Genomic DNA, 20,028 nt, shown 5'->3' on the forward strand with positions numbered 1-20,028 from the left:
TGCTAATACATTGAGTGTGCTTTTGATCCAGATCTTTGCTGATAATAGAGGTGCTTGCCTCATTATTCTGCCACACCAGTGTTTGCTGAAATTGTACATTAGCTTGTCAATAGTTTAATTTTGTTTCAGAAACTTCTGCCTTCTCAGAACTAGTATTCAGACGTTATTGATAATAGCTTTAGGGTTTTTTCCCTTTGCAAGTTGTTTAACACGTCACTACTGATCTTTGGATCATCATTTATTTGTGCAATTATGTCAAAAGTGATGATTCCTTTTATAAAAACAGAGTATTTATCAGGCTTGTAAACTTTTTTTGGATTTCCATTTCACCCATCAATCTACTTGCCTGATGTGAAAGGGGATACAAAGAAAAGAGTGAAGCTTTTTTTTCAGCTTTCCATTTAATTACAAAACAGATTAATATTATTTTGGCCCTGAGTGTATTCTGCATAACAACAAGGGTCATGAAATTCCATCTCTTGCCACACTGAAATTAACCTCTTTTATTCTGATATTTTTATTCTCTCTCAATTAATCACTGGATCTTTTGTCGCCCTATTCATTTTGAATAAGGAGCTTTGGAAAGTCCAGGAAGCCTTGATATTTGAATTCTTAGGCAGTCTTTCCCTTCTATGTAAAGACACACAGAAACTGGTCTCACAGCATCCATAGAAGGTAAAGATATCGCCGTCTCAGGCCTGAGCCCTTCTTCAAGGATTAAGCAAAAATAAGGAAGGTGTAGCGGCGGCTACACTGCTCCTTCAATAACACATGCAAACAGATGGGTTGAGCTCAGTGAGCAGACTAGTTTATTGCAGGCTGCTGGGCTACACTTATACTCCCAGCCCGGACCTGGCTGAGAAACGCGCTGGAGGGCGCTGACGTCATCCGGGCATCACGTGGTCCCCAAGCGTGGGTTTCTGAACCCCAAGCTGGAAGGAAGGGAAACCCCCGATGGCTCTATTTTGGTCGGCTGCCCCGCCGCGTGGGTTACAAACGGGGCCGGTTCGACTGCCTTGTGGTGAGCCGCCACACAGCACCCCCCCCCCCCCAGAACCAGTGCCAATGTCCTTTTTTGCTCGGTGGCCTTGCTTCTTGGGCTAGGCAATGACCACGGGCTCAGTGGGATTGAGGTGCGTTGGTTTCAGCCTGTCCATGGTAAACACCTCATGCCTGCCGCCCAAGTCCAGCGTGAACATTGAGCTGAAACGCTGTATAACCCTGTACGGCCCCTCATATGTTCGCTGTAGAGGTGCCGTGGTCATGCCCTGCCAAACGAAAATGAACTCCGCGGAAAGCAGCTCGCCAGGAACGTGAGTCGGGCAGGTGCCATGCCTGGTTGGTGGTGGGGGTTCGAAGGAGTCCAAGCGTACCCTGAGGTGAGGAAGCAGTTCATGCGGCAACCATTGGGGTTTGTGAGGTGCGTTGACGAACTCACCAGGTAGTGCCAGCGGCGCACTGTAGACCAGCTCAGCTGATGACGCCTGCAGATCTTCCTTGGGAGTGGAGCGGATGCCCAGGAGCACCCAAGGCAGTTTGTCCATCCAGTCGGGACCAGTGAGGCAGGCCATGAGCATCAACTTAAGGTGGCGGTGCAGACGTTCGATCAGTCCATTGGCCTGCGGGTGGTAGGCCATGGTGCGGTGTAGCTGTATCCCCAACCTGTTGGTGAGCTGTGCCCAGAGGGCAGATGTGAACTGGACGCCCCGATCACTGGTGAGGTGAGCCGGGATGCCAAACCAGGTGACTCAACCATGCATCCGGGCTTGGGAGCAGGAGTCAGTGGAGGCGTCTGGCATTGGGATCACCTTGGGTCATTGAGTGTTGCAGTCCACCACCGTAAACAGGTAATGGTTGCCCCGGGAAACGGGTAAGGGCCCGACAATGTACACGTGAATGTGGCTGAACCGTTCCCGGACGCGCTCAAACTCCTGTACGGGCGCCGTGGTGTGCCTGTGCACCTTGGACATCTGGCAATGGGTGCATCTTCTGGCCAAGCCCATGATCTGCTTCTGCAGCCCATGCCATACGAACCATTCTGCCACCATCTGGACCGTGGACCTGATGGACAGTTTGAAAGGTCGTGGATGTGATGGAAGACCTGCCTGCGCCACTGTTGTGGAACCACTGGCCACGGGTTGCCCAAGGAGATATCGCATAGAATGGTGCCTTCACCGCTCGGAGTCAGGAGGTTTTGGAACCGCAGGCAGGTGATGGCGGTCTTGAAGGCCCTCATCTCCTCGTCAGCTTCCTGGTCCCAGGCGAGCTGGTCAAAGTCTAGGCGGGCATCAGCGCGCAGATGGCCGGTCGCGAGAGTGCATCGGCAATCACATTGTCTTTCCCTGCCTTGTGCTGAATGTCAGTGGTAAACTCTGACACGAATGAGAGGTGACACGGCTGGCAGGCTGACCAGAGATTCTTTGCCATCGCGAGTGCCTGGGTGAGGGATTTGTGGTCGGTGAAGATGGTAAAAGTCCTCTCCTCCAAAAAATAGCGGAAATGCCACACTGCCAGGTACATGCCCAGTAACTCGCGGTCGAAGGCACTATACTTGCGTTCCGGCGGGCAGAGCAGGTGGCTGAAGAATGCCAGCGGCTTCTAATGCCTATTCACCTGATGCTCCAAGATGGCACCGACGGATGTGGTGGAGGCATCAACAGAGAGTGCCATATGCAGGTCGGTGTGCAGGTGGGCAAGCATGGTAGCCTTTGTGAGAATATCCTTGGTGGCCTCAAATGCGGTCCTGGCTTCTGGGTTCCAAGTGAGCATCTTGTGCTTGGCTGCGATGAGAGCTGCATGACACGTGCAGCACCCGGGATGAAGCGGTTGTAAAAGTTGACCATACCCGCAAACTCCTGCAGCCCCTTGAGGCTGTTTGGGCGTGGGAACTCACTGATGGCGGCAACCTTCTCAGCGGCGGGCGTGGCTCCTTCGGCCGTGATGTTATGGCCCAGGAACTGCATGGACTCTTTCCCGAACTGGCACTTGGACGGGTTGATGGTAAGGCCGAAGTCGGCCAGCTGGGAGAAAAGGGCACGTAGGTGAGCCTTGTGTTGCGCCCAGTCCTTGCTGGTGACAAGGATGTCATCCAAATAAATAAAGACGAAATCGAGTCCCTGCCCACTGCGTCCATGAGGCACTGGAAGGTCTGAGTGGCGTTTTTGAGCCCAAACGGCATGTGCAGGAATTCGAACAGGCCAAAGGGGATGTGGCCGTCTTGGGTATGTCCTCAGGGCATGCACCGGGATCTGGTGATATCTATCTGGAGAAGACCCTCGCACCGTGCAGGTTGGCTGTAAAGTCCTGGATGTAACGGTCAGGAACGGTTGACTTGTTGAGCCGTCGATAGTCTTCGCAGGGACGCCAGCCGCCGGAGGCTTTCGGGATCAGGTGGAGCGGCGAGGCCCACAGGCTGTCGGACCGCCGAATGATCCCCTCATAATCAGGGCTACCTATATTGTGGGTAAAACTGGACATTGGTTCTATCTCATCTTATCCATTGAGACCTTTATATAAACTTCAATTGGCTTTGACTTTGACTCCCATCTTGTACCATTCTTAAATAAATATTGAGCTTCGAAATTCTGCAAAGAAATAAGCAGTGCATTTATAACATTTAAGGTAAATGCATCCAGAATGCTTGCTATACTTTGGCCCGACAAATTTATATGTTGGCATTAATAGTATCAATTTCCAAATCAAGATGATAAGTGAAGGTCGTCAATGACTCAGAAAGTGGATTGGAGTACAAGAGTCAAAAAGCTTTGGGCATATTATGAAATAACCGTGTCAAAGTATGAATGAAAGAGGAGACAGAAAATATAGCCCCGTTGCAATCCAATCAAATGAGGTGCCAATCCTCAGGACAAGAAAAATCTCCAGAAGGTTGTTAACTCGGCCTGCGACATCACGACGCCAGTTTTCTCTCTTGAGGAAATCTACAAGAGGTGGTGTCTTAAGAAAGCAGCCTCTATCCTCAAGGTACCCCCACCATGGAGGCCATTCCCTCTTCACTCTGCCTCCATCAGGGGAAAAGGTATAGGAGCCCGAAAACGACCACTCAGCGGCACAAGGACAGCTTCTTCCTTGCTGCATTCAGGTTCCTGAATGATCGATGAACCAAAGACGTTGCCTGACTTTGACTTTTTGTGGACTATTTTTATTTATTTTGTGAGGTGGTTTATATAAATGTTTCCACTGTGGTGCTCCTGTAAAACAATGAATTTCATGATTTGTTGACAACAATAAAATTCTGATTCTGATTCTTCATCAAGACTGAGAAGGAAAACAGAAGTAAAGTTTCAAGTCACAATCGCCCTTTGTACAGATGCTACTTGACCTGCTGTTTCCAGTATTTTCTCTTTTTCTTTCTGGTTTCAGTATTTGCAGGGTTTTTTTTTCCAAATTTGCATTTTCCTTTTAAATGTCAACTGTTTTGCCAAGATAACCACCATTTTAAGCAGGAATTATAAAAACATGGAGATAAAAGGAACAAGTTTATAATACATCTTGACTATTCATCACCCTAGCAACTGAAAGCCACAAAAAAAATTACTCATACAAAAGACCTTCTCAAAACAGGTAATTATTTTAGGATGAAATACACACGTTCAGCCAATGTTCCTGCACTATCTCAGCTCACAGGCTCCCATTCTTGCAATACTTCTATTTCAAAATTCTTTGCTATCTTCATTCTTCCTATCCCTGTCTAAGTCCTGCAAAGTGATCACACTCCTTACACTTACTCACTTTTATTCTTTCATCATTCCAACCGGGCAGCACGGTTGGCGTAGCAGCTGGCGCAATGCATTTTACAGCACCAGCGATTGGGACCAGGGTTCAAATCCCGCACTGTCTGTAAGGAGTTTGTACGTTCTCCCGATGGGTTTTCTCCGGGGGCTCTGGTTTCCTCCCACCGTTCGAAACAAACCTGGGGTATAGGTTAATTAGATGCAAATTGAGCGGCCTGGACTCTCTCCTCAATCTCCCTGGCTCTTTATTTAGCTTCCTTCAACATACTTCTTAAAATCCACCTGTTGAACCACACTTTTCATCTCATAATCCTGGACCACTTTGTATCAAATTGCATTTGTCAGTCCCTTCTTGAAATGATTTACTTCATTAAAAGAGGTCGGAAAATGTGGATAACAATTTCTACAGGTGCACCATTTAAAGCAAGGTTCGTCACTGCAGAAAGGCTCCACCCAAGCCCTCTAGATGCTGCAAAGGCTTGTGAACGCAGCTCAGGCTTCACACCTACCCCTTTCCCTCCTTCTATAGCTCCCATTACCTTGAAAGAGCAGCCAGCATATTAAAAGACTCATCCCACCCTGGCCACAGTCTCTTTAACCTATGCCATCAGGAAGAAGAACCACGTGTGTGAGATCATATATGACCAGATTTGAGGACCGTTTCTTTCCCGCTGTTTTCAGACTTCTAAACAAACCTCAGAACAGTAAAAGAACAGTAAAATTACCATTATGTGGTCTTTGCTCTGTATTAACTCATCGCTTTATATATCTCTGCACTTTCATACTGTGTCACACTTGCACAGTCTATGAGTTGTTCAACTACTCTTCTCACAAAATAACCTCTATCACTGCATTTTTGATAATAAACAAATTTGAACAGTTGAAATGGCGATGGGTTAGTGATCAATATTTGTTTTATCAGAATGGATGACTCCTAAATTAGCTTTAAAAAACAAGCTACAGTATTTTTCTGCAGGGATATCCTTCACATTGGGGGCCAGATTGCATATGTGGGAGGTTTTCTGCTGACAAAATTTCCACTCTATTTCTTTTCATGCTGTCTTAGATAAGTCTTTGTTGGTAGAAAATCAAGGCTGACAGTCATCAATGAAGCAACTCCTTTGATTGGATGCGCTGAAGTATCAGTGAATTTGTCTCCCGAGGGACGTTGTTTCCCAACACAATTTAATGTGGTCCTGCAGGTTTTTTTTTAATTGCTGTGTATTTCATTTGAATCAATATTACATAGAAAAACTTCACACCGGCACTTAAAATAATTGGTTGGAATATAAGGTAATTACATTAACAGCTTTAAATGAGACTGGGATGCTGCAAAAATGTATGCTTAGCTCTGGTTAAATCCTGTTATTTACTTAATGCTTGGCAAAGATAACTACCAGGCATTCAGGACTTATATAAATATGTGGATAAAAATAGCTAGTCTGCAACAGGGTTTAACTAATCATCCCCTCAGCATTTTAGTGCAAGTAAACAACAACAAATAAATTAGATTCAGATTTCAGATTCATTGTCAGAGCACATACATGACATCACATACAGCCCTGAGATACTTTTTTCCTGCAGGCACAGTAGAATTTCTACTAATTGGTAGGGGGGAAAAAAATTGAACACAGCATGTGCATGTAAACAAATAAATAACTTTAAATCGATAACAAATGTAAACAAACTGTATAATACAGAGGGAATGATAAAGAAAATCAATAAAGTGCACGGGTAGGAGTCTCTGATTGAGTTTGTTGTTGAGGAGTCTGGTAGTGGAGGGATAGCAGCTGTTCCTGATCCTGGTGATACAAGTCTTGTGGCACCTACAACTCTTTCCAGACGGCAGCAGTGAGAACAGAGTGTGTGGTGGGTGGTCTGGGCCTTTGATTTATTACGTATGTAGTTATTTTATGGATTAAAACTCATACAAATTTAATTGGGGGAATGAGGCAGCACATTTGTCATATTTTGACCAATGAATTGGAAAACATTATGTAAAACATTATGTCTTTTAATATTATGGGTAAAGAGGTCCAAATGAGAATGCAGTTTCTCAATGGCTTATTATTGCAGTTTCACTGTGAAAGTCGTGAAGTCTTAGTGCAAACATCGAGGAGGATTGTGTCCATCTTAATTTCTAACCTGAGGGAAGAATGTCCTAGTTTTGAAAGCCTTGCTGTACTGAGACATTGGGTTGATTTCTAGGATGTCTGGATTGAAGAGAATAGTATGAACTATCTGTTTTGGAGCCTCCACGTTGATGCAATCACAAAGAAGGCTTGTCGGCGGCTATACTTTGTGAGATGTCTGAGGAGATTCAGTCTGTCACTGAAGACTCTCAAAAACTTCTACAGGTGTACCATGGATAACATTCTGGCTGGTTGCATCACTGTCTGGTATGGAGACACCAATTCTCAGGACAAAAAAATCTCCAGAGGGTAGTTAACTCGGTCTACGACACCACAGGAATCAGACTTAACCATCGAGGACATCTACAAGAGGTAAAGCAGCCTCTATTCCCAAAGACCCCCACCACCCAGGTCATGCCCTCTTCACTCTCCTACCATCAGGAAAAAGGTACAGGAGCCTGAACACAAGGACAGCTTCTTCCCCGCTGCCATCAGATTCCTGAATGATCAATGAACCAACGACACTGCCTTACTTTTTGGGCACTATTTTGTTTTTTTTTTATTGTTGTAAAAGTGGTTTATATGAATGTTTGCACTATGATGATGGGGCAAAACATCAAATTTTGTGACTTGTTCAGGACAATAATTTTTTTTTTAAAAACATCTGAATAGCTTACCTTCAGGGTTACATATATTTTGGAGTTTTTAATTCAGACTGTCAATCAAAAGAACAAAGGTATATCTCATCCAGAAGAATGATAACATCTAATCACATTAAAAACATGCACATCGGGGGGGGGGGGGGGCACATGGCAAGATGGCATAGAAGAAAGACGTGTATTCCACCTTTCCCCAGCTGGATTACTAAATACCCGGTTTTTTAAAAAACATAAAAGTGGTTAAAAACAATATCTACAGGAAATCAAAAATGGCAACACAAATTAATGCATTAATGAATGATTTAAATTTGGTGGATATACAGAGAAAGATTTTTCTTTTTACTCTTCACGACATGATTCATTTTCTAGAATTTACTTATTTTTGGTATCAGCATATTTTCAAGGTAGAGTATTACAAGCTGAATATAAAAGTAGAGTTATATCAGATCATTCATTATTACTTTTTTCTTGTGAAAGTTCGGAGGTAGTACGTCCGTCGTTTAGATGGAGGTTTAACGCAATGTTATTGAAAAAACCAAAGTTTGTTACTTTTGTTAAAGAGCATATCTCTTGATTTTTGACTGAGAATGTTAAAAACTTTAAAAGTTTATTTGAGGGGGAAAATTATAAGTTATTCTACAAAAGTTAAGAAACAATATATGGCAGAAAGTTTAGAGTTAGAAAATCAGATTGCTGAGATTTAGAGAAAGATTTTAGAAAGATGTAACAGAAGATTTAAAAAAAGCCGCATTAGCGAGGTTGAAAGTACGTTATAATACTTTACAAACTTATCAGTTTGAGTGCTTCATTAATTGATCTAAACAATGTTATTATGAGCTGGGGGAAAGAGCTCATAAGGTGCTTGCTTGGCAATTGAAAGCTGAACAGGCATCTTGGATTATTAATGCTGTTAAGAAGAATTCAAAAATTACATAAACCTCAGGAAATTAATGACCAGTTTTATTCATTTTATCTAAAATTATATACTTCTGAGGGGGAAACAGGATAATGGTTCTATTGACTCTTACTTATCTAAATTAAAGTTACTGGTATTAGATGGGAATGATGTTCAGGAATTGGAATCTCCATTTACGGAATTTGAAATTAAGGAAGCTGTTCAGGAAATGCATAATGGAAGTCCCCAGGGGATGATGGATTCCCTGTGGAATTCTATAAACTTTTTCATGATGATTTCTCTAATGTATTTGGAGAAGTGTTGAATCAAGTTGCTGAAGATCAGAAATTACCAGAATCATGTTCAAGTGCTTATTCCAAAAAAGGATAGAGATCCATTCAAAGTGTCTTCATATAGACCTATTTATTAAATATAGATTATAAAATTATAGTGAAAGTATTAGCTAATAGACTTGCTAAATATTTACCCAAATTGGTACATATTGATCAAACAGATTTTATTAAGACAATATATTTTGATTAATTACTTTGGTCAACGCCTACCAAAAGCAACCTAACCACCCTATTAGATGCAGAAAAAGCTTTTGATAGGGTTGAGTGGAATTTTTTATTTAAAGAGAAATTTAAATTCAGCCCTTTTTTTATTGGTTGGGTTAAGGCTTTATATATGAACAAAATTCCTAGGATGGTGACAAATGGACAGATTTTTTTACCATTTAAATTGACTCATTCAACTTGGCAGGGCTGCCCATTGTCACCAGCCTTGTGTGCGTTGGCTATTGAACCGTTAGCTCAGAGTATTAGACAAAATGAAGAAATTAGAGGGATGAGGGTTAAGAATGAAGAAAATAAAATTAACTTATTTGCAGATGATGTGTTGATATACTTGATGGATCCGGAACAATCATTGAAACAATTGCAAGAGTATTTGTCGAAATTTGGAGAATTATCAGGATATAAAGTTAATTGAGATAAAAGTGAAATTTTACCAGTTGGAGTAGGAGATAATTCTGAATTTAAAACTATAACAAAATTAAGGTGGACAAGTAAAATTAAATATTTAGTGTGTGTTTATGGATACTAATTATCAATCATTATATCAATTAAATTATGTGCTGATATTAAGACGGATTAAAGCAGATTTGAGTAAGTGGAAAGATCTTCCATTAACTTTGATTGGTCAGGTTAATTGTATTAAAATGAATATTTTTCCTTGAATTCAATATTTATTTCAGTCAATACCTTGTTTACTTCCAAAGGGTTTTTTCAAGATTTGAATAAAGCAGTGCGAGAGTTTTTATGGAAAGGTAAATTAGCTCAAGTGGCGTTGCATAGACTTACATGGAAGTATGCATTGGGCAGACTACAGTTACCACATTTTCAAAATTATTATGAAGCGGCCCAGTTGAAGTTTGTTAGTGGATTGATTAATTTAGATCAGCCATCTAGCTGGGCTAAAGTGGAGATGGTGTGTTTTTCTAGGGTTGAGATACATGAATTTATATTTCGTTGTAATTTGATTTTATTACAGGAATATGAAATGCCGATTTTGAAACATTTGTTAAAGATTTTGATTTTTAAAAACAGTATTGGGGTCGAAAGATAAATTATCAATTCTAACTCCATTGTATAATAATCAGCTTATTCCTTTTTCAATGTTTAATAATCATTTAAAGATTTGGGACTCTAAAGGTATAAAGACAATACAGGATTGTTTTGAAGAGGGGCAATTTCTTTCTTTTAATCAATTGAGAGAAAGATTTGATATACATGTAAATTCTTTGTTTGTGTATTATCAACTTAAAGCTTTGATAAAAGATAATTATGGTAGAGAGATGACTTTACCTACTTTGTCAAGATTTGAATCTTTGATTTCCTCTATACTGAAAAAGGGTTATATTTCATTTATGTCTAATTTGTTACAAGATGGTATGGATAAGTCAGATTGGGAGAAATCTAAACTTAAATGGGAGAGTGATTTAGGATTTATTTTTCCTGAAGATGATTGGGCGACTATGTGTCAGAATAATATAATTAAATTGACGAATGTAAGATGTGGAATGGTTAATTATAATTTTTTACATCAATTATATTTGACCCCGTAAAAGCTAAAAAAAATATGGGTTTAATAATTTGGATTCTTGTTTTAGATCTAGCTCATGTATTGGAACATTTTTACATGCCGTTTGGACTTGTGTCAAAGTTCAATCATTTTGGTAATGAATTAAAGTAGTTTTGGAAAAATTATATAATTTTATATTACCATTAGATCCAATGATTTTTTTTGTTGGGAAATTTGTATTCATTAAAGGGAATGGGATTGGATAAAATTCAAATTGCTTTTGTACGTTTGGTGTTATCAGTAAGTAGCGTGTAAATGTGTTGCTAGTACATGGAAAGATGATACTGAGATTAATATATTACACTGGTACAATGAATTGAAAGTATGTATTGTCATGGAAAAAAATTACCTATAATTTACATGCTATTCTTCTTTTGTTAGTAAGTGATCTCCGTATTTGAAAAATGTACATTTAGATATACTTTGAAATGTTATTAACATTTATAATATTTTCTTTATATATATATCTATATATATATAAAATCTATTTTTTTTTAATTCCCTTAAAGGAGCTGGCTAAAGGGATGGGAGGGTGGGGTGGAGGTTTTTTGTGTTTTGTTTTGGATTTTTTTTATTATTTGTTTTGTTTTTTTATACATATATATATATATCTTTGTAAATCATTTTTGGTTATTATTATACTGTGTTACGTTTTTTTCTATCTTTTAAATAAAGTTTGAAAAAAATACATGCACATCAAATGAAAATAAGATAGAAAAGGTCGCCATGAATCTTCAAATTGCATTGATCATGTAAAATACATGATAGCTAATTTTTTTTTCTGAACTTAAACAGGTCATAATGTGAGATAACCATTGAAACACTGTTATGACAATATATTCTGATTCTAACTTTTACCCTGTCCAGTGGAATAACAGAAAAATGGACAGTGACATTAAAGTATCTTTATAGTTTTATTTTATTAAAGCATTGGTCGTTATGGCTTTCTTTCCTAATGACTTTCCTCTGTGGCTTTTATCTTTCTACAGCTTATTTGCTGAGCTGCAGATTTCCCCTGAAGCCCTCTTCTGGCGACGTGTCGGTCACCAGCCTCCATCCTGGTGGACTGGCGCATTTCTCCTGCCACTCTGGCTACAGGCTGCAAGGTTTATCCCCTCTCACCTGCGTCAATGGCAGCAAGCCTCACTGGAGTGACGAGGAGCCCCAGTGCGTTGGTAAGGACGATGATAGGCATGGTTCACCACCTGAATTAAAAAAGCTGTTCAAAGACAAAATTGTTTGTACAGCAAAAAAGCTCTGTTAATTCGAATTCAAGCAACAGGTAAAAAATTGCGGAAAATAAATAGGTAAAAAATAAGGAAGTTTAAAATTGGCATGCCTCGCCATTAGTTTGCCAATCCATACCACACACAATCTCAAGCAACTGGAAAATTCACTTATCTGGCATCTACCAATCCCCATAGGTGCCATATACTAGGAGTTTTACTGTATTTAGAACAGTGGTTCTCAATCATTTTTCACTCACAGTAAGTAATAATTAATCCCTATGCCACCGGTGCTCTGTGATTGGTAAGGGATTGCTTCAGGTGGTATGTGAGTGGGAGGGGAAGGTTGAGAATCACTGCTCTAGACCCAATTGTTACTGAAATATTTTGCTTGAGAAAAATTGTCATTTGGCCCATTTCCTTTGAAGTTATGAAATGGTGCACATAACAAGTCAATTAGGTATGATTAAAACAGTGGTTTTCAAACTTTTTCTTTCCACCCACCTTAACCAATCCCTCTGTTTAAGATTTTACATCTCTGGTCAGTTATTTGTTCAATTATCTCCCTAGATCACTTGCTGGAATCATAAACTCATTATAGTGTCAATTGAACCATTCAGTCCATGTTGACTTTCTGCAAGTCAATCCAGTTAGTCACATTCCCTGGTTCTTTCTCTACAGTCCTGCAATGTCCTTCATCATCACCTGTTGACATCAACAACTGAAAATGCTTCCACCACGCTGTGTTCAAGTTGCAAATTCCAGAACACCTATGTATCCTGTTTAAAAGCATTACTCTTCGTGACTACTATTCTTCTTCTTGCCAATCACCTTGTCTTTGTCATTTTAAGCTATCGGCCATTGAAGGCCATTGCTCCTTCTCCACTCTGTTTGGAGCCTTGGTGATTTGAGCAGTTCTGAATGCTGACGTTAAATTTTGTTTCATAACACTCCTGTGCAGCATGTTAAATAAGGTAGCATGTAAATCCATGTTATTGTCATTGTACACATCCACATAGTTTAACTCTAGAAAAATTATGGAAAGCTAGCTAATCCTTTGTATGAATAGGTGGAAGTGCCTGTAAAGTACGTGGCAATAACTTACCCTTTCTTCACCCAAAAAGGTCAAACAAAGGGAAACTTTTTGTGTACACAACAATAAATGGAATCTTGAATTTTTTTTTAAACTTTATTTATTTGTTCAAAAAACAAATAATATATGACATATACAGCAAGTAAACATGAACATGAAATAGTTTTATATATATATATATATATATATATATATATAAAAGAAAAGAAAAAATCCCCCACCCCTTCAGCCAACTGTCCTAAGGAGACCCATAAAAAAAGAAAAAAGAAAGAATATTAAAAAAAGTTAAATATACATATTAAAATCTAATCAATATAAATTGAAATGTAAATATTCTGTGTATAACAGCCACTTATTAATAAAAAAATTATAATTATCATGTGAAACATATGTAATATTTTTACATTATTAAACAATATTTCATCTCAGGGTATCAATCATATTTGTATCTTTCCATGTACTAGCAATACATTTTTTTGCTACGGATAAAGCTAAATATACAAAAGCAAGCTGAAACTTATCTAATCCCAAGCCTTTCAGAGGTTGCAAACTACCCAATAAAAATACTGTTGGATCTTAAAACTATTTTAATCTTATACAGATATTCTAAAAACGATTGAATTTTCTTCCAAAAAGATTATATATGTATACATGACCAAACAGCATGAAAAAAAGTTCCAACCGTATCACCACATCTAAAACACAGATCTGATTCATTAAAACCATATATTTTTTAATTTTTCAGGTGTCATATATAATTGATGTAAAAAATTGTAATTAATCATTGCATAACGTGCATTTATCAATCTAGTTACACTATCATAACAAATATCTAACCAATCTTCTTCAGAAAAAGTAAACCCAATATCCGGTTCCCATCTAATTTTAGATCTATCCCAACCCTTTTTATCTATACCATCCTGTAATATTTGATACATAGATGAAATATAATCCTTCTCTGGTACCTTCATAAGAAAAGTCTCAAATTTAGTCATTTTAGGTAAAATCATATCTCTACCAAACATACATTTTACCAAAGATCGAATTTGATAATAAAAAAATTCTTATCAATACCAAAATCTTCCCTCATCTGATTAAAAGATAAAAACAATCTCCCAGAATCTTGAATCTTGAACCTTGAGGTATTTCAGATCCATAATTTTTCAAATCAATTATGTTTAACACCATGTTCATTTGAACTGTTCTTTTACTCATGACATTTTTCTCAATTTAAATTATTCAGTAGCTCTGGCACTCTGTATTTTCTTTTCTTTAAGATGACCAATCAATTTTCTTTTAATTTATTCTCTCCTTGTTGTCCATATTTTGATCAATTGCAGATTGCTCTCATTTCTTAGTGTTAAATTTCCCATGTGAGCACAGACTTCTGCTGTGTTATTGTTGCCAAGAGCAACTCCCACTCCCTTTCCCCAACACCTCGCTCCTTTGCACCAACAATATCCATTGTGAAATTCCACAAGTAAGCAAGTGAGAAGCCTATGCTCTTTTCTCCAGGATTTCTCTGAGTAGAGTGTTGATGGATCTGTCTGTTCTAAGCATTCTTGATGCTAATTGTCACAAGTGTGGACACGCAATTTGACATAAATGAGCAACGGCTCCAGGAAGGCTATAATCCTGGCTGAGAATGGAATCAAACACACTGCTGCAGTCACAGGTGATCTGCTGACATTTGCATATTAGATTAGAGAGAGCATTATACTGTGTTTTACCCTGGAGTTATTCTTGCTATGCATGGGAACATTATCAAACAAATCAACCAAATCTCAATGAAAATAAGATATTTATATGCAACTCAAATGGGCAGAAAAATCCAAAGCAAAAAAAAAGGTCTTGTGAAACTAACAGCAAATATGTTTATTTGAATTGGAGGGAAATATCTTCTTTTAAGATCATTTAATAAAGGTTTTGTGTCATCATAAATCATCCAGACTCATAGCAATGTTGAAAGTTCCTTTTATTGTCATGTAATAATACATAAAAATGTAATACACATGATATACTTCAAATTTTGTCAGCCGTAAACCAAATAACAAGTTGCCATGAGCATTGCCCGGTGCCCCTAATAGTACAAGTACAACCCGACGAAACAGTGTTCTCTGGTCCTTGGTGCAAAAACCTGCAGACACACAACCAAACAAAACACACATACAGGCAAATAATACATATGCAGGACAAGTATTATAATCTATAAAAATAATTAAACAAATAAATATTGTTTTGCACAAATGAGAGTCTCAGATGGTTAGCATGACATTTCTTTTGGTCATTCAGCATTCTCACTTCCAGTGGGTAGAAGCTGTTCCTCAGCCTAGTGGTGCTGGCTCTGATATTCCTGTATCTCTTTCCTGATGGGAGCACCTAAAAGATGCTGTGTGCTGGGTGGAAGCGGTCCTCAATGATTTTGCACACCCTCTTTTGACAACGAACCCTGTTGATAACGTCATTGGGAGGGAGGGAGACTCCAGTGATCCTCTCTATCACTCTTATGGTCCTGTGGATTGACCTCTGATCCATTTCTCTGCAGCAACCATACCACACTGTGATGCAGCCGACCAGGACGCTCTCATTAGAACTCCTATAGAAGGTTAACATAAAAGTGGCTGATAGCCTTGCCCGCTTCATTCTTCTCAGGATGTTGATGCACCTTCCATACAAGTGAGGAGATGTTGAGTGACCATGATAGTTAAATGAACTCCAAGGAACTTGGTGCTCTCCACTCTCTCTACTACAGAGTTGTTGATGGTCATTCCTGGTCCTCCTGAAGTCCACGATAATCTCCTTAGTCTTGAAACTCAGGTTGTAACCCTCACACCATTTCATGAGATTTCCCACCTCTTCTCTGTGGAGCAACTCATCGTTGTGGCTGATGAGGTCGACGACTGTTGTGTCACTTTTGGAGCTGGATCTGGTGATGTAATCGTCGATCAGTTGCGTGAACAGGAGTGGGATGAGCAGGAAGTGCACCAATGCTCAACGTGACAGTGCTCAATATTCTGCCGGACAGACTGGATTTTCCATTGGGAATTCCAGGGACCAGTTACAGAGAGGAGTGTCAAGTCCCATCAAGGACAGCTTCTCCACCAACCTCTGGGGAATGATCATATTAAACACCGAGCTGAAGTCAATGGGCCAGGACGGAATGAACCGACAAGGCTATAGCATCGTCTGTAGAACAGTTTCTTCCATAGGCAAATTGAAATGGAGCCAGCATTCATGGAGGTGTGCTTTGATGCATTCCATCACCAGACGCACTAAGCATTTCATAATAGTGGAGGTCACTGTTGCAGGGCTATAGTCATTGAGACCTTTTATTATCGCCCTCTTGGGTACCGGGATGATGTTGGCTGTCTTGAGCCCTGTGGGAACGATGGACAGCTGCAGTGAGGTGTTGAAGATGTCAGTGATATGCAGTCCTTCAGTACCCAACCAGGTAAGTTGTCTGGTCCTGCCGCCTTGTGTGGGTTCATCTTGGATGAGGTTCTCCTCACCTCAGCTGCGGCTATGCAGGGGGCCTGTTCATCAGGGGGACACGGAGCTTTCTTTGGTATCATCCTGTTCTTCGAAACAATCTGAGCAAAGAGGGTGTTCAGTCTGTCCGGATGTCCATTGTCCTAAATTCGCAAGATTGACTTGTGATTCGTAAGAGTCTTCATTCCTTGCCACATGCGCCTCGTGTCGCTGGTGTCTCACAGCTGTCTGTGGATCTTCTGTGTGCACCCTTGCTTTGCCTTCTGGATAGCATGGGAGAGTTCAGCCCTGGCTGATCTTAGTACCATCCTATCCCCATCCTGAAGGCAGCAGCACAAGCTCTGAGAAGGGCTCAGACCTCTGCATCCAACTATGATTTCTGGTTAGCTCTGGTTGTGAAGCATTTGATCTCGGTGACATCCTCAAAGCACGTTCTGATGTAGCCAGTCACTGAGATTATGTAGTGGATTGGGGATTTCACAGTTGCGAGAAGCCGAAGTGGCCACTGAAACCTTGTGTGCTGCCATCATAGAAAGGAACAAAAGAGAGTCCCTTCGGAGACACCGTCCATGGATTCACTTCCAGTGCTCTTGCAGACTATGCAGCCATATGGACTCCTGTTCAAACCACTAGCAACCTGAGCTCCAAGTCCAAACTTCCAATACAATCAGGCACCCAAGGCTCTTCAGGAACTCTTCTTGCGCTCAGCGCCCTCTCGAATCCCGGTTCCATTACCTGGCTCCAGTAGCCTGAAGCCTATGTGAATCCTTTGACTGGAAGTTGCCAGCAGTCCACAGTCTGTATGAGGCCTTCGACCGTGTCACCACCAGCCCGCAGCCTGTGTGCTTGACTTTTAACTGCTGCTTGAAGTTTCCCTGCAGGCCACTGCAACGATTCACAATGATCTGAATCTTCTTGTGAATCACCAGCATGGAATTGCATGTAATCCCCTCAGTGGCTTGCCCTGCACTACCTACCACCCCACATTCAACAAATGTCAGAAGGTTGATGAGTGCTCACAGGGGTTTCGCCACCGTGCACTTGCAATCTTTATGGAGTTCCGCCGCATGCTGTAAACTCTCTTGAAGTGTGTAAGACTTACACTAAGAAATTTCCCCAGGGGACATACTCCAGGAGAGACCTAGCACAGGACCACTTACTCCCTTCACTTCATTGGAGAGGAAGGTCTGCGAAAGACCCAAGTTGACAAAAGATGGTTCTTTTTCTGATTGATTGAACTTTTTAAAAATTGCTTTAACTCTCTGGTTGTCTGTAATGTCAGAGACACTCATAATATTTGGTCAAACAAGTGAGGAAACAAAGCAGTCTGATGTTAAAGCTGTCCAGGGCTTTATCATGAAAGACCCCTTCACCTCTGAGGACAATTTCTGAAAAACAGTCTCACCTGGATATTCAATACATGTAAGTGTAGGCCTAACAGGGATGTAAATAGTGTTGCTACAAGAAAACTCAAGAGAATAAAAGCATCAAACAAACTAACCTGAAATCATTACCTGATACAACCTTGTGACTACTTTGACCACAGGGCTGAAACCATTTATACAGGATTCCTTCTGAATGAGGATAGGCTGAATTCAGTATCAGAAATGAGGACTGGGAAAATTATATTGGGAGCTGATGCTAGCATGTAAAAGTGACACCTGACATTTGGGAATCTTTTAAGAGTTCACAAACGTAGATACAAAATTAGTGTGGACAATTGAGATTGGTGTAAAGAGGTCAGCATGGACATGGTACACCATTCCCCTGCTTCTCTGATGGCTTAAAGTGATTGGCATTAAATTTGGGTTTACCAATGGTTCTCACATCCTGTGAGTGTTTAAATAGAAGCATACATTGCTGGCATCATATTTTATTAGTTCCATAAATTAGTTTCACTTATGCCAGACAAGACAGTATCAAAGTAAAAGAATCTATGTTTGAAACAGATTACAGATGGCACAGTGAATGTAGCTGTTAGCACAACCCTATTACAGTGCCAGAGACGGGTTTGTACATTTTTCCTGTGTGCTTCCTTCAGCTGCTTCAGTTTCCTCCCACCTTTCAAAATGGATGGGGTTGTAGGTTAATTGGAGTAATTGGGAGGCACGGGCTTGTGAGCCACAAGGGCCTGTTACCTTGCTGTATGTCTAAAAAAATTTTAATCATTTGTATTGTGCTAATGTTACTGGATCTATGGTCTGACTTCTGGATTATTGATCCAGATGCAAGTTTGAATCTCACTGCAGCAGTTAGAGAATTTAAATTTAAATGAGGGTCAAGGAATGGCAGATGGAATTCAACTTGGATGATGTTGCACTTTGGTAAGTTAAACCAATGTAGGAGTTACACAGTGCCTTCTCTTTTTGAAAGTTAAAGGAATTGTTTCTTATTCAGATGTGCTTATAGATGGTAGCTTAATGTCTTTTGAACAATTTTCTAATAAATGTAGTATACCTAAGTCACATTTTTAAGATACTTCCAAATTAGAAATTTTCTGAATACTTTACTGCCTAACTTTTCAACATTGTACCAATCAGATTTGGTTGATACTCTTTTTCATTTGAACCCTTCTCATAAAGGTTTAATAGGTAACACTTATAATTAGTTATTAAGATTGCAGTCAAGTTCTAATGACAAAATTAAAATGCCCTGGGAAGAGGAACTTCAGGAGAAGATTTTTGGATTGGTTCATACCTCTTCAATATGTCATTCTTTGATTCAGTTTAAAGTGGTGCATAGGCTCATATATCATAAGACAAATTGGCCTGTATTTTTTCTAACATTAGTCCTATTTGTGACAGATGTAAATCAGAAGTGGCTTCTCTAACTCATATGTTTTGGTCATGCCCTATGTTGGAGATGCATTGAATGGATATTGTTAAGACTTTGCCAGCTATAATGGATATTAGACTGCTCTTTTTGGAATTATAGTTCCAGAAATGGGGCGAGTTCGCACTTCCATAAATTGAGTTTTAACCTTTGTTGGCAAGAAGAGGTATCTTATTTAAATGGAAAGATTCTCATCCACCTACTTTGACTCAAATTATGTCATGTTTAAGTTTAGAGAAAGTTAGGATTCATACATTTGATACTTCTGTTAAATTTGAAGAGACTTGACGACCTTATATAAATTATTTCCACGTGTAGTTAATTTCCCCTCTAGACTATATTTAATTTCATTTATTTTCTCTTTCTTGGTGAAGACCAGACGAATAATTTTTATTAATAAAATCTCAGAATAGGCTGCCCATTTTTTTTTTGTTTTTGTTTGTATTTTTTTCTTAGATTAGTTGGGGTTTTCTATAATAAAATTTTCCTTTTTTGAAGATTTCAGTTTGAAAAGATGAAACATATTCGTATTTGTGGTGTAATGCAACATGTTATATCATATGATGTCATTACAGTGATAAATTTTCCTCTTTTTGATTATGTATTTCTATTCTCATGTACTGTTTACCTATAAGTTGATGAATTAAAAAGATTGAAAAAGAAAAGGTGAATACACAGTGAATGATGGGGCCGAGAGAAGTGTTGTCTAACAAAGGGAACTGGTGCTACAGGAACATAATTCCAGGAAAGAGATGATGCAGAAAGACAGGGTGGTGAAAAAGGCATTTGGCAAACTTGGCATCAGTGGG

The 20,028-nt window shown here is 39.6% G+C and overlaps 1 protein-coding gene across 7 annotated transcripts in view; it reads left to right on the top strand.

Moving 5' to 3' along the window:
- The window catches only part of sez6b (seizure related 6 homolog b), an 813,765-nt gene that overhangs the window by 659,766 nt on the left and 133,971 nt on the right, over positions 1-20,028 (top strand). For all 7 annotated transcript variants that reach the window (XM_069911066.1, XM_069911061.1, XM_069911062.1 and 4 more), the window contains one exon: positions 11,569-11,754. In XM_069911066.1, coding sequence (XP_069767167.1) covers positions 11,569-11,754 — 186 coding nt within the window. The remainder of the gene's footprint in view (positions 1-11,568; positions 11,755-20,028) is intronic.

The sequence above is a fragment of the Narcine bancroftii genome, chromosome 14, assembly GCF_036971445.1.
Source record: "Narcine bancroftii isolate sNarBan1 chromosome 14, sNarBan1.hap1, whole genome shotgun sequence".
NCBI lineage: Eukaryota > Metazoa > Chordata > Chondrichthyes > Torpediniformes > Narcinidae > Narcine > Narcine bancroftii.